Source organism: Siphateles boraxobius, unplaced genomic scaffold (assembly GCF_051911475.1).
Source record: "Siphateles boraxobius isolate OS27281-9 unplaced genomic scaffold, OSU_SipBor_1 66, whole genome shotgun sequence".
Classification (NCBI taxonomy): domain Eukaryota; kingdom Metazoa; phylum Chordata; class Actinopteri; order Cypriniformes; family Leuciscidae; genus Siphateles; species Siphateles boraxobius.
Window position 1 is genome coordinate 14969540 of NW_027509193.1, and position 15522 is coordinate 14985061.

Genomic DNA, 15522 nt, shown 5'->3' on the forward strand with positions numbered 1-15522 from the left:
TCATCTGGTCTAAACTTAACTTAGTGCTTCAGATAAACAGAGCTTTTCGGAGCATGTCATCATGGAACAGGATGCCAGTTTTTCTGTTCCTTTGTAGTAAAGGGTATAAAACACATTTAAACTTTATTTCAATGGTCCACTTTAGACTCTACTAGAAAGTCTAATAATACTCTAATGACTGGTCGACAAGTAGTTGGAAAGTTACTAATAGTTAGTAGAAAGTCTAAAGTGGACAATTGAAATAAAGTGTTACCCATTTAACCAATAATACGTCTTCGAATGATGAATTTCATACAATACATCATGATTTCTGTTTTGTTTTGGCCAAGTTCCGCTTATAGTCATATCTGTCGGAACGGAACCGTTTTTAAATTTAATTTTGAAAGCAGTACTTCTGCTTCATATAGAGTTGTATTGTGGCAGGAAGCTAACACTGCCCTTTTATCAGTTCTTTTGCCCTTTTATTTATTTAATTGCATTTACATGTACAATAAAAAGCACCAGCTATTTCACACCAATTGACACATATAGAGATGAAAAAATGGTTTACTGAAATGAAACCTGCAGATTAACCAAGTGGAAACATTTTATTTGAAAACAGCTATATGAAACCAAAAATGCACCACTAAGATAAACTTAACCATTAAACCAACAATCCTATGACTGCTACCCACAGCGAATACACCACATTCACCATACCCGTCATCTTTTATGCCAAGGACATGATTAGACTTGCTCTGGAATGTAGGCAAATACTTAGGTTGGTCATTTCCATTCACCTCCTGAAATTTTGCAACACCAAGATGTGATTCTTCCACTCAGACTTTTTAATACCTGCATAATGACCCTGCTTGAATTCCTCTAGCACTCTGAAATAGAGCATTCTGGGTAGAATACAAATAGGTCACATGGTTCTGTGGGCTAGTGAAGCACTGTACCAGTTGAATAATACAATATATAAAAGGGCTAAAGTGAACTACAAACCATTCTTTTTGGGGCCTCTCCAGATAACAGCATCATCTGGACTACTGAGCAGAAAGCCGATGGACATGACAGCCAAGTTGTCCTCAACATACTAGACACAGAGAATATATCAGCATGTAATAATGACACAAAACCCTTTGAACCAATGAAAGGGCATCAGAATCTAAATCAAAAGAACAAAAATCCAAAAAAGAAATCTCACCACTGGGGACCAGCCTGAGCCACTCTGATGAACCTGCAGAGAAAACAAAGACAGAATGAGATTATAAAACATTCAGACACCTCAGCATTCTTGCACATTCTCAGCACATACCTGCTCCCCCTCTAAGCCCATTATTCTTGGTATAGATGGCCCACAGATGTCCACATCTAGGAGTGCTATCTGGAACAGGGGAAAAAATTACAACTGGCATAAGATTGTTTATTTTAGATATGGATTATGTAAACATGTAATGTTTCATTTTTACATAGTGTACCTTCTAACCATAATTAACCGTATTTAAAAATGTGGCAAAAATTACCAATCAAATGTGTAAATTTGGTCAGTCCAATGGAGTACCTTGCTCATATTATTTGCTTTAATAAACATACAAAGCAAATAGGTTGGGATTTGAACAAAATGTATTTTTTCGATGGCAAATGAAAATTGCACCACTGCAGTGCAGTACAATGATGTTAACACAAGATGTCAGTGTAGCACAGCTTAGTGAGTCAGCAACTCTCAAAGACAGCATGCACATACACAGTCTGACCAGCAGCACTGACTCATAAGTCATTACATAAGACCATCACTTCAGTTCCAGCTCTATACACCAGTGGCGCCACCAGGGGGTGGCCAGGGGTGGCCGTGGCCACCCCTGGCCGACTCCTGGCCACCCCACTTGCCACCCCACTGGCCACCCCAATGACCAGTATAAATTTTAGTAGCATCAGTTATGCATTTCATAAATAAGTCAAAAATATTCTTTAGTAAAAGAAGACGGGGAATTATGTGTCGTTACGTGCTTTTTAAGTGCCAAATGGTTACAGTATACTGTTACAGCAGCTTTTCGATGTGTCTTTGCCACGTTTTGACAAGCAGGGATGCAAACAGCGCGCTTTTCGGCGCCTCCCGCTTTTTTCACGTCAGTTTGGGTGACAAAGTCATCTGAAGTCATTCCACGGATTAATGTGAGGGACAGAAGTCTACTTACATCATTAAAGTATACGGAAACTCGTTTTCCCTCCTCTGCGGCTGTCAATCATTCTCCATTCATATTCAAACAGCGCGCGCGCCTCTTCGATGCACGGTAAAACTCTCTCCAATATGATATATTCACATTATAATGCATGATCTGTAGATAAAAGGCTGTAGATTTGCATAAAATTACTTTATTTTGGTGGAGTTTGTTGCTGCTGTTTTTAAACGACTCACTACCGTGTGCTTGTTGGACTATGAATCGGCATCAAACGCACAATAACTGGAATTTAAAACTTTGAAACAAAGGAACAAATCGCACTAGGATTTGTGCGCTCGACATTTCTTCGCTTTCTGACGTGAACTTTTAAATGCGCACTTATGCAGCGCAGCGCTGAAGTAATGTAGCCTACTATTATTATAAAGTGTTACCCATCATTTCTGCCCCCGCGAATCCCGCGATGCGCATACACGCTGTGTGCGCTCTGTTTTTTCATGTTATCATGGGTTTGCGCACTGGAATATTATTAAAAGCCAATATATTTCGTTATAGCTAGCCTGCTCAATACATTTAAAATAAGAATAATTTAATTGTATATTATTTCTTTGTAGTGTAGGGTATATATGCAATTCTGAATTCTTGACATTAATAGCCAATATAAATATAAAATTGCGAAATGTATGATTGCCTGATTGAATTTTATAAGATAACTAATAGTAATTTGTTTTTATTAACATATTTAGATTTTATAAAATCACTGTGCAGATTTTTTCAAGAATTACTTTTTGATGCTAATTTATACACTCATTAAGTTTATTAAAAATTCATAATACATTTATGTAATATTTAAAGGTGTTAACTGTAATCTTACACTGCAAAATAATAACTTAAAAAGGATTAAATTCATCACAATTATGTAAGTATCTGGAAATTTGCCGCGGGGCGAGGGCCCTTATATATATCATATCTATATAATATATATCATTATATATAATATAATATATATTAGTAGGGCCCTACTGATATCATTAGTAACATTAAATATAACACAATAAACCAAAGTATATCAGGAGGAGTTTCCTTAAGTCTTTCTGATAGTTTTCTACAGGCCGGTTTACTACAACAGTAGAATAAAATTCTGAAATTATGGTTTATAGTTTTGGTGTGCCACCCCAAGATTTTAAGTGGCCCCATCTGGCCACCCCTATGAAACATTTCTGGAGGCGCCTCTGCTATACACACAGACCTCAACAACTTCCAATACCTGTTTAAGCTTTTAAATTCATCTCTGAATGGCACATTACCCCGTTGTGACCGGGAAACAGAACCTTTCCATGGCATTTGTGGTATGAATGAAATCATTGGGTCAGTGGTTATCTCATGTCTTAGTGTACAGCCTTGATTTGGTGTGGGTTGAGTGTATACCAGACCTGATGGTTATTTTTGAACTCTAGGCCAGATGCGGAGCAGAGCTGTGAGATAAGAACAGGTGCCCAAGTCTCCCGTTGGCATCTCATTTAATAGTGTCTAGGGTCTTAATTTGTATCATTGATTGATGTAGACGAGGACGTTCATTTGGCGAATTTGAACTAGCCTTGTGTATAGTTGGTGCTGCAGGTAATTATGCCGTAAAAATAACAATACAATTGCAACGATATGCGTCTGTTCATTCATGTTGTCAAAGTTACCCGCTGGCGCCGAATTGACAACACGCTGACGTCAGACGCACGTCCATTTACAAACCAATTAATATGAAGATGCAGCCCACATAGATGATGACGACAGGACGCAAGTATGTCACGTAAAGTTCTTTAGTGCGCTCGCATAATTGCAGTGTGAAACCAAACCAAAACTTTCTGAAAGTATAAAATGTATCAAAACGTGAACCTTGGTTCGGACCTTGGAGCGGACTTTCAGGTGTGAAAATGCCCTGAAAAAAATGAGTTTGTCACTAATCCGTGGACATGATAGGAACTGAGGAAAATTCCGGATGTGCTGATTATTTGACTTTTTGGATCCATGGAAGGGAGCCCTTGCTTTTTCTGCAACAAAGACATGACTCGCACCTAAATGGATCAGAAATATCAACAATGATTTGATTACAAGTTCTCAAAGCGTTTGTTTAAGTGCTTAAATGTATTTAGTTTAAAAACTAAAAATAGAGTCTAATAAACGTATGACCGTCTTGCCCCTGGCTTTTGTTAAAAGTTATTTGTCGACGGCTGAATTAAGCAGCACTCTTTTAAACACACTCTTGTTATGGTCACACTCAGATGATGTTTATTTCTCCCTCCCTGTTCCTCTGCTTCCTGAATGACATTTACTGAAAGCAAACTAAGGAGTGAAAGCAGCAAAAAAGGAGCACAGAAGCCCACTTAATGGTCCCACAGGAGCCAAACAGAGTCTCTCTCTCCCTCTCCCTCTCCCTCTCTCTCTCCCTCTCCCTCTCTCCCTCTCCCTCTCCCTCTCTCTCTCTCTCTCTCTCTCTCTCTCTCTCTCTATCCCTCTCTCTCCCTCTCCCTCTCCCTCCCTCTCCCTCTCCCTCTCTCTCCCTCCCTCTCCCTCTCTCTCTCTCTCTCTCCCTCTCCCTCTCCCTCCCTCTCCCTCTCTCCCTCCCTCTCCCTCCCTCTCCCTCCCTCTCCCTCCCTCTCCCTCTCTCCCTCTCCCTCTCCCTCTCTCTCTCTCTCTCTCTCTCTCTCTCTCTCTCTCTCTCTCTCTCTCTCTCTCTCTCTCTCTCTCTCTCTCTCTCTCTCTCTCTCTCTCTCTCTCTCTCTCTCTCTCTCTCTCTCTCTCTCTCTCTCTCTCTCTCCCTCTCCCTCTCCCTCTCTCTCTCTCTGGAAATGGCGGCACAGTGAGCAGGATTGTAAAGAGGCTAAGACCATAGTGGCTAGAGTCAGGGATTCTCCCACAGAGCTGCAGGGAAAGTCACACCACATCCTCCCAGAGTCTCAATATTTTTTTTTTTTTTTAAATGTACATGCTCTTCTGTGTCTTAGTTGGCCTTCTTAAATCAATGTCTAAAAACCCTTAGGGCTCATCAAATATATGTTGAGCGAGGAGGGGAGGGTACGTCTTAACCTTACAAAAATGCTAAGAATCCCACGGACCTCTTGAGGGAATATGGAACATCCAGAACAGGCCATTTGAGTACAGTGCTACAACATTAAACATGATAATACTGTAGGTAGTGTGGCTGAGCAGTTAAAGACCTGGACTGGTAACCCAAAGGTTGTTGGTTCAAAGCTTAAAGGGGATATTCCTGAATCATTATCAAAGACCTCTCAGCGACTGGTCACACCACAATAACTGATCATCCAATAACTGATCAAATACTTAAACTGTCCGGGTGTGGGGAATTATTCTCAACCATCAAAACAAGTTGCTCCTATATTCATCAGGATTCTGCAGATAGCTACTAAACCACCAGCATTTCCTTAGAAAGCAGCTTGGGATACAGAAAAAAAAGGAGAAAAGGTTTTACATAGGCACAGCTCTCTCATAAAGGGTATTTATCTTCTGTTAAAGAGGAGGAGGAGAGAGTTCATCCAAAGGGAAATTCTTATAGCTTATAAATTCACACGTCTAGAGGCAAGTTATGAAATACGTCACTGTATCTCTACAGGCAAACAGAAAGATATTTCATAGAAATGTCTAAGAAAAATGAAAACAGCCTGAGATTAAGAAAAAAAATTATGGTTTCTACTCAGAGAATCAAGAACCAAAAAAAGGGTGTTTTCAACAGCCTAAAGCACTTAAAATGGCACAAGAACAAGACATTCTTGGGTCAAACACAAGTCTCTTCCCAGTTTCAGTTGAGCGGAGTAGTCCCCTGTAATCAAAACTATGTGACAGACTCCATATGGAAATACAGCCTTTGCTTTTTGATACAAACTTATTCTAACACAGTGATTTAACATTAAAAGATGTCTCATCACAATTTCATTGAGTTTCAGCATGAAGTATAAAACAAAATGTAGGATGTTTCATTAAATGTATAAACTTGATCGGATTACAACTGTACAGCAGGTTCATCCAGTTATCACTAGTAACACACAATCTTCCTCATTAACAGCTACATAAAGCTTTTCATTATGCTCTAACGATGACCTAATCCCTCATTGCACTGCTCCAGTTACTGTGAGTGATTGCCACACCTGTAAATTACACTGTTTTTCCAACTAGCATGCACCTTCTGTCAAAAGCCTGAAGCACTCAACCTATTAAAATGTAAATTGAGTAAATTCAATACATAGATGCTTATTAGCAAGAAATGAGTCTTAGGGTAAACAATATGTTTACTAAGATAATCTACCCTATTAAAAGAACACCATGCATTCTTTAAATTCATGATGTCAGTCTACAATGTTTAACAGTATGACCTTTAGCGTTTACTGTTGCAAACCAAAATAACAAAGCAAAATAATAAGAAATGGATGGATGGCTGTGCTTAAACTGGGACAGTTTATCTATCTACTCCTTTTTTCTATATATTTATTACATAATATACACACACTATTGATAAAAAAAGTTTGGGGTTGGTATTTTAATATGTCCTAAAGTAAAGACAATCACAGAATTGCAGTCTTCAGTGTCACATGTATATCTGTACTTACAGTTGTAATTGAAAAATTTCAATTTTTATTTGCAGAATTTACAGACTTCCAACTGTTTGCTATGACCAAATCAAACAAAAGTAATTGAAATAGCTCAACACAACAAATATTTCAAGTGGTTTCCCCAAATTCAACTGAAAACGGTCTCAAAATTGTTCAACCCCCTGAATAGAATTCCTCACAACAGCACAAATCTGCAAAACAGATTCACACTGAACAATTTTAAACCCAATTTTCGCTCACCGACAGGTTTTGGAAGATCGCCGACAAATGTTAAAAAAGTTTAAGGAACAGTGGTTACACTACACGGGGCAGAAAAAGGAAGCTATCAATGGCTGCAACCAGATTTCTGAGAAGGCAGGTTCAGAAAAAGACCAGCAAAAGACCTGCAGCAAGAGTTGGTGGCAACAGGCACTAAGGTTTCAGTTTTCACAGTAAGGCTTTTACAGTAACAAATGCGGTTTCCATGCCAGAACTCCAAGTTCTGACCCAAAAGCACAAGAAACGTGCTCAAAAACATATAAATAACTGACAGAAGTTTTGGGATTCTGTTCTGTGGAGCGATGAAACAAAACTGGAACATTTTGGCCCAATGGATCAGCAGTGTGTCTGGAGGAAGAAGAATGAAGCATCTGCTAAAAAGAAAACTCTGCCTACAGTTAGACCTTCCAACTAGTGTCGTCACGGTATCAAAATTTCACTATTCGGTACCAATACCATAAAAATACACGGTTCTCGGTACCAATTTCGGTACCAAAGCTTAATTTAGATTAAATTTACATACATTAAAGTGTATATCACGGTTACAAAGATGGAAACTGTACATCTGTATTAAAAACACTTTACAATAAGATTAGATAAAATGACCTAACAATAAACAATAGTTTATAATATAAAGTATAATATACTGTAGCAATTATTCTCCTTGGGGTTAATTTAAAAATGTACTAACACATTTTTAAAATCAAAAGTTTTATCTGTTAAAAATTATTTAATGCAAAATGAATGAATGGAACAAACATGAACAATCAAGTGTTTGTATTAAATAACATTCACAAACATGAATTAATGTTGTAAAAATATATTGTTCACTCAATGTGTTGATGTTAGATAACGCATTAAGCAAGGTTAATGAATGGTATCTTATTGTAGTGTTACCAAACTATAGATAAAACGTGTTTTATTTGACTTGACTGTACCTTTATTTAATCCAAAACTGCAATCATATTTCATTTTAAAAGGGCCTTTTAAACCTGCTAAGAGTTATCCAGGCAAGAATAAGCCTAGAACTGCTTTTCTGACGGACTGATATTAAAGGGTAACTAAACCCCTGGTCAGAGCCTGACTCCACCCACTGGTAATATTTGAAAAATGCTGGAAAAGTGGGCAGAGCCCAGCGGAGGGGGGGCGTGCACCTGAGGCCTGACTTCAAATCCCACCAGAGATTTTCTATGGAGTTCAAGAAGGTGATTGCAGCACACAAACCCAAGAATATTACTGAACTGGAGGCCATTGCTCATGAGGAATGGAAAAGCTGAAAAGCTGCCAGAAGCTGGTGTCTGGTTGTACATCTCATTTGCAGAAGGTCATAACAGCAAAAGGGTGTTCTACAAAGTACTAAAAATGCTTTCCATGAAGGGGTTGAATAATTTTGAGACTGCAGAAGTCATTAAAAGTTGCATTTTCAGTTGAATTTGGGGAAACCACTTGAAACATTTGTTGTGTTGAGCTATTTCAATTATTTTTGATTGTTTGATTTATTCATTGCAAGCAGCTGAAAGTCTAGGCTATACATTTTGCCAATAAACCTGATTTGCAAAGGGGGTTGAATAATTTCGATTACAACTGTATATAAACAGAAAAAAACTAAAAATAAGAAGAGAAAAGGTCATATCAAAGCTAATAAAGTTGAAAGACTATAAAATTAACATCAGATGCAAGGTTTCTCTTTCTGTTCCACATCCAGTTTTTTCCATGTGAAATAAACTCTTTATGACTGATATCGAGCATGTGCGGTAAAGTGTATCTTATCTGCTGAAGGCTGCACTAGGAGGGCCATTCAACGCTTTCCTGATTCTTTCAGTTCTCAGGAAGTGTGAACACCACACAAGGCATACAACAGGAAGTTCCCACTCAAGCTCACAGGCCTTTTGGAATTGACGGGGGGACGGTTGACACAGCAGATAAGTGTGAGCTATCAGCACACAGGCCTCTGAGTGGAAGGTGCTGTTTGGAGATCATACTAACACACACATAGGGTTTCAACGGTCAACAGCATCAGCCAGGGTGACGATAGTCCAACACTCACCTCAGATGACCACAAAAAAAGACATCATCTCGATTATTTTCTGCAGGCTACAGCGTCCTATTACTATATATACCATGTGCTTGAGAAATAGTAACAGTCCCTGAAGAAAAAAATCAATGTAGAGAAAAATGCAGTTGCACAAACTGCAATCTAACAATGGAGAGTGAGATATAAAAAAAACCCCCAAAAAACATGACCCATAATTTCACAGTGAGACCTTTTAAAGGCACTTCTGAATACTGGAAGCAGAAAGCATATAACTAGATACCTCTCGGCTTTTTAGATGTCGGCCAAATTGGATCGCTTCATCGCTTCACATTGTGAATGTCCCCAAGCTGTGAGATTTAAATTGTTTTAGAGATTGAAGATTATTTCATTCAGTGAGCTGCCAAGGGGTAAACAGCGGACTCCGTCTGCACACGCTGACAGCACTATTGTGGCCGCAGTTTGTTGAGACGAGATCAATACAGCTCTCCCTAGTGCACTGGCTCAGAAAGAGTCACAGGCAGAGCCGTGCTCTTCTCAATGAACCCGGTAAACACAGCTCTTTCTGCCGCAGAGCCCTACAATGCACTAAAAATAGCTAGCAGTCTCAGACAGAGAAACATTATTGTGAAGTGCTTGGCTCGGATGCTGTGATACAAACAGAAGCTTTTCCTGTTCACTGCACTCTCATAGTGATTCATCCAAGTTCGAAAGCATAAGTGTTATGTTATCCCTCAGCGGTTGGTAGGTTTTCCTATTCTGATTAATACTATAATGTTTTGCTAAAGGCACTGCACTTAAAATGTCTGATATGATTTCAGAAATATTTCTGAATGAGTTTGGAAATGTGACTTAATGTTTACAGTGCTGTAAAGCAATCTGCAAATAATACTCTGAATAACAAGCTAGAAAGAAAATGAATCAAAAGGTATGAGTTACGCTTTCAGCCTATTTAAATTAGTTGTGACACTTGATATTTTGATGAGTGCAAAATAATAACTTTTGAATCGAAAAGAGGTGGTCATAATTAAGTCTTGAAAAAAACACACACATTCACTGGTATCAAAATAGTACGAGAATTGGACAAAACAAAGGCTGTGGATCATATTTAGCGATCATATTTCTATTAAAATCTACAGCAGTTGACTAAGTCGAAGGCAACATAGATATTCAACAGAGTAACCCATGACATCCAACAGGCGGATGTACGGTTTGTTCAAAAAACAAAAAAGCCATCAGTGCGGATGAAAAAAGCTGATGAATGTTTTTGTACATAATTTACTTCTATTGATTCAAAGAATTTTTTCTACCAAGAAAATAGTACTTCAAAGGCGCAGTATGTAATATTGACAGAGCTAGTGGTTGAAATGTGTACTGCATGCGTCCAAATTCAAAATACTGGAGAGAGTAGTTTCCCCACCCCCTCCTCCTCAGACTCAACGTTCACTTGCATTGCCAGATTGAGGACAAGCAACAAGAACGAGAACTTACACTGAAAGTTGATCAGTTGATTTAACTGCATTTTAATATGTCTCTGGTGGTCATAGAGCTTTTTAGATGGATGCCAAGGCTTCCATCTGGGATCGCTGACCTAGTTTGTTTGCTGACTTCCATGGCTGCAATACGCTAAGTTTCCCGCCAAATTACAACCCGGGGTGTAGAAATACTATTGGGTAAATTGGCTGTGGGAGGGATCACACAGACCAAAATAAAAAAAGGCATTGGGACATTGTACGCACATTTTGTATTTCATAGCTTGGCATTATTTTTCAAGAGAACAAGTATGTGAACTTAGCATGTTGCCTAAATATCTGCAAACATATTATGGTATTTTTATGCTTTAGTACACTCCAAAAAAATCTGTAAAGTTTAAATGAATTTGTTTTGAAAAAGTGAAAAAACAAACAAACAAATGTACTTTTTTTTCAGTATTAAAATTAAGTATTTATATATATATATATATATATATATATATATATATATATATATATATATACACACAGGTCCTTTTCAAAAAATTAGCATATTGTGATAAAGTTCATTATTTTCCATAATGTAATGATAAAGATTTAACTTTCATATATTTTAGATTCATTGCACACCAACTGAAATATTTCAGGTCTTTTATTGTTTTAATACTGATGATTGTGGCATACAGCTCATGCAAACCCAAAATTCCTATCTCAAAAAATTAGCATATCATGAAAAGGGTTTCTAAACGAGCTATTAAAGGTGGGGTATGTGATTTGCAAAACGGCCCGCAGATTTTGAAAATACACAACCCATAAGGTCCTACCTACTTCTCCTGCAACGCTGGCTCTGACTCCACCCATTCGAAAAAATGGACGCGCAATAAAGCACGAGCGAAAACTCAGATGCCCGTACATAGATACAATCGCTCACATTAGCTTCCTCCCCAAACAGGTTGTTTAGCTAGCTAGTTCTACATATGGCTGGGCTATAACGTTAGAACAGCTACAATTCTCGTGCGCATATCGTAAGTAAAGACAGTTCCCTGATTAGTAGTAAATACTACAAGTTAATCGGCTTCTCACCTGTCAAGCAGAAAAAATGCCACAGCCGCATCTGTTGGTAGTCCTTCCTGGTCCTTCAGTTGCCGCCAACGTTGAAAAGCATCGCCTAGAATGACCCTTGTTTTAGACCTTTCTCTTTCGGCCGTTTTGTTCGCAATTGCTCTCTCGAAAATAGATTTCCTTTTCTGTGATGGTGTCTTGTCTGACATTCTCCAAACGGAAGCAACTATACCTTCTCCTTCTCTCTCTGTACCGGGGCGATTTGCACTTCCTGTGACTGGGTCAGGAGTTTTGAGTATGCGCACGAACGGGACACGAGCGCGAGGGGGGTGGGGGGAGGGGGGACATGGTAAGACCGTTTGAGTGACGCATTCTCTGTCCAATGATTCTAGAAGGTCTTGAAAATGATTGGCTGGAGTTTTTCGTGTCCTGCCCGTTCCACAGATGATTAAATTTCTTAATTTTCATTTCAGTGCTTCTAATTTACAGCCAGCAAGTGGGTCAGGAATAGGATTTCAAGTAATTTTGAAAAAATTGTCAAAAAAGAAAATCACATACCCCACCTTTAACCTAATCATCTGAATCAACTAATTAACTCTAAACACCTGCAAAAGATTCCTGAGGCTTTTAAAAACTCCCAGCCTGTTTCATTACTCAAAACCGCAATCATGGGTAAGACTGCCGACCTGACTGCTGTCCAGAAGGCCATCATTGACACCCTCAAGCAAGAGGGTAAGACACAGAAAGAAATTTCTGAACAAATAGGCTGTTCCCAGAGTGCTGTATCAAGGCACCTCAGTGGGAAGTCTGTGGGAAGGAAAAAGTGTGGCAAAAAAATGCTGCACAACGAGAAGAGATGACCGAACCCTGAGGAAGATTGTGGAGAAGGACCGATTCCAGACCTTGGGGGACCTGCGGAAGCAGTGGACTGAGTCTGGAGTAGAAACATCCAGAGCCACCGTGCACGGGCGTGTGCAGGAAATGGGCTACAGGTGCCGCATTCTCCAGGTCAAGCCACTTTTGAACCAGAAACAGCGGCAGAAGCGCCTGACCTGGGCTACAGAGAAGCAGCACTGGACTGTTGCTCAGTGGTCCAAAGTACTTTTTTCGGATGAAAGCAAATTTTGCATGTCATTCGGAAATCAAGGTGCCAGAGTCTGGAGGAAGACTGGGGAGAAGGAAATCCCAAAATGCCTGAAGTCCAGTGTCAAGTACCCACAGTCAGTGATGGTCTGGGGTGCCATGTCAGCTGCTGGTGTTGGTCCACTGTGTTTTATCAAGGGCAGGGTCAATGCAGCTAGCTATCAGGAGATTTTGGAGCACTTCATGCTTCCATCTGCTGAAAAGCTTTATGGAGATGAAGATTTCATTTTTCAGCACGACCTGGCACCTGCTCACAGTGCCAAAACCACTGGTAAATGGTTTACTGACCATGGTATTACTGTGCTCAATTGGCCTGCCAACTCTCCTGACCTGAACCCCATAGAGAATCTGTGGGATATTGTGAAGAGAAAGTTGAGAGACGCAAGACCCAACACTCTGGATGAGCTTAAGGCCGCTATTGAAGCATCCTGGGCCTCCATAACACCTCAGCAGTGCCACAGGCTGATTGCCTCCATGCCACGCCGCATTGAAGCAGTCATTTCTGCAAAAGGATTCCCGACCAAGTATTGACTATTGTGTGCATAACTGAACATAATTATTTGAAGGTTGACTTTTTTTTTTTGTATTAAAAACACTTATTTTATTGGTCGGATGAAATATGCTAATTTTTTGAGATAGGAATTTTGGGTTTTCATGAGCTGTATGCCAAAATCATCAGTATTAAAACAATAAAATACCTGAAATATTTCAGTTGGTGTGCAATGTACCTAAAATATATGAAAGTTTAATTTTTATCATTACATTATGGAAAATAATGAACTTTATCACAATATGCTATTTTTTTGCGAAGGACCTGTATATATATATATATATATATATAGACAATATATATAGACAATTCAGAGTGGTGTCAGGCATTGTGTGGGATTATTTTCCTCCTGTACAACCAAGAACAACACATGAAAAGAAGGTCAGCGAACTCATCTGATAGGAGACAATCTAATCAACATTTGTCAGGCCTCATTGAATCACATTTGTATTAACACTTTTAATCCTAAAAATAAAAATACCCCCCCCCCCCCCCCCCCCCAAAAAAAAGAATTTACTTAAAGCTGTATGCGACCCTAAACAATAAGAAAAACACACAATTCACAAATAATTAAATGAAATCTTCATGTACAAAAACAAATATCTCAGACACCAGATCTAAAACTAATGAAGCCAGGCAGAAATAGGGAACTTACCTCTTTGGAGTCATCACTAGCTAATGCATGAGACAGATGTGCGCTGAATGTGCTCTTCCCAACACCCCCTTTGCCAGACAAAACTAGAATTTTGTGCTTCACAGAGGTCATTTTTTGTCTGATTTCCTCTATGGCTGCCATGACAGAAAACAATGTCATACACTTCAGATTTAGATGGAGCTAACAAGCTATTATAATTAAAAGAACACTGACGTTGTACATCAATCATCATCCAATAACAAATCTAAGAGAATAACATCTAACATTTGAAACATCTAGAATGAAACTGCTCACATACAACTGTAAAAGTGTAATATATATGTATTAAATAAATTAATCAATGCATACCTGGATCAGGGGCTTTAGCGGCCCCGGACGCACATATATTCTGGTTTGGGCATCCCTGACATGATGAAGATTTCCCAGCCTGGTCACTGTTTGTGCCCGGACAGTCTAGACAGAATGATAACAGACTTTTTTAAAAACGTAAACAGAGATAAAAAGTGTGAATCAGGTACGGATGCCTCCCTTTACTTTATTTTTAACAGAGATTATTAATAAACACAAAGACAGATGGACTCAGACACAGGTTTAGAAGTTCACCCTTAATTTGATAGCATGTTGCAACTTTAACTGTATTTATGGATGTTAAAGTAAACAGTAGATAAACGTCTAGGCAGCTGACACAGGCAGTTGTTGTGCCAGACTGTCTAAAATGACAGATGTCAGTTTAAGATAAACATCAGAGAGGCACAGCGAAAAGTGTAGTTGGATATGTGTACACTTGGCGAAAGTAGTCTAAACTAAACTGTAAACAGATAGCAGTTAAAAGAAGTGTGGATTCATGTCCTTAGAGTTAATGATATACACATTTATTAGACTTACGCTCTGGCGCATCACTAGGAACATCCGCCATCTTTCAAATCCTGCGCAGTTCCACAGTAAAAGAGCAGTGGTGCAACGACCATCAACTTCCCCGGATAATGCAGTGTATCGAAAGTTCCGCACGCTCACATTGCGGTATTTTGACTCATAGTGAAAAGTCAAATGTAAAAATATTTGTTACATTTGTATTCACATCAGGGACCACTTAAAGTGCAAATGAAACATTAAGTCAAGGTAACTTTAAATAAATTCCCACTCTAATTAAAAATTATATTACAAACATGACAAATTAAACAGAAAAATAAAATAATAATAATAATAACAATACAGACTGTTGGGTAATTTATGATTTGCTTATTTAAGGATTTCTTAACTCTGATGTGGTCTGGAATGCCTTTTATGAGGAGGAATTTTTCTCTGAATTACTTCTCATTTCTAGGTGGTAGCCTAACTAGTGTATGCAGATATGGCTGTACAAAATGAGCATACAATAATATAACTCTTACTTAAATGTCCACTTTGTCATCGTCCTTTTAAAAAAAAAATCTGTATGTGGCATGTTAAGTGGTTAATTGTAAATTTCTTGATGTCTTACAAACGTTATTTGAATGGCAAACACGTAGCTTTTGAAAAAAGTCAAATATTGGGGCCTTCTGCCTTCTTGAGCGAAAGTGGATGAGAGGTCAG

General features: G+C 38.7%; 1 protein-coding gene across 2 annotated transcripts in view; it reads right to left on the bottom strand.

Moving 5' to 3' along the window:
* nubp1 (nucleotide binding protein 1 (MinD homolog, E. coli)) overlaps positions 1 to 14937 on the bottom strand; it is a 32384-nt gene extending 17447 nt beyond the window's left edge. Inside the window, exons 1-6 of one of the 2 annotated variants that reach the window (XM_077212608.1) lie at positions 14836 to 14937; positions 14299 to 14403; positions 13951 to 14084; positions 1298 to 1366; positions 1187 to 1219; positions 985 to 1075 (exon numbers count right to left, since the gene is read on the bottom strand). In XM_077212608.1, the coding sequence (XP_077068723.1) occupies positions 985 to 1075; positions 1187 to 1219; positions 1298 to 1366; positions 13951 to 14084; positions 14299 to 14403; positions 14836 to 14866 (463 nt within the window). In that variant the 5' untranslated portion in view covers positions 14867 to 14937. Of the gene's footprint in view, positions 1 to 984; positions 1076 to 1186; positions 1220 to 1297; positions 1367 to 7308; positions 7471 to 13950; positions 14085 to 14298; positions 14404 to 14835 lie in introns of those variants that run through there. The other variant, XM_077212609.1, reaches the window with a different exon arrangement.
* Between the last annotated feature and the right edge of the window lie 585 nt (positions 14938 to 15522).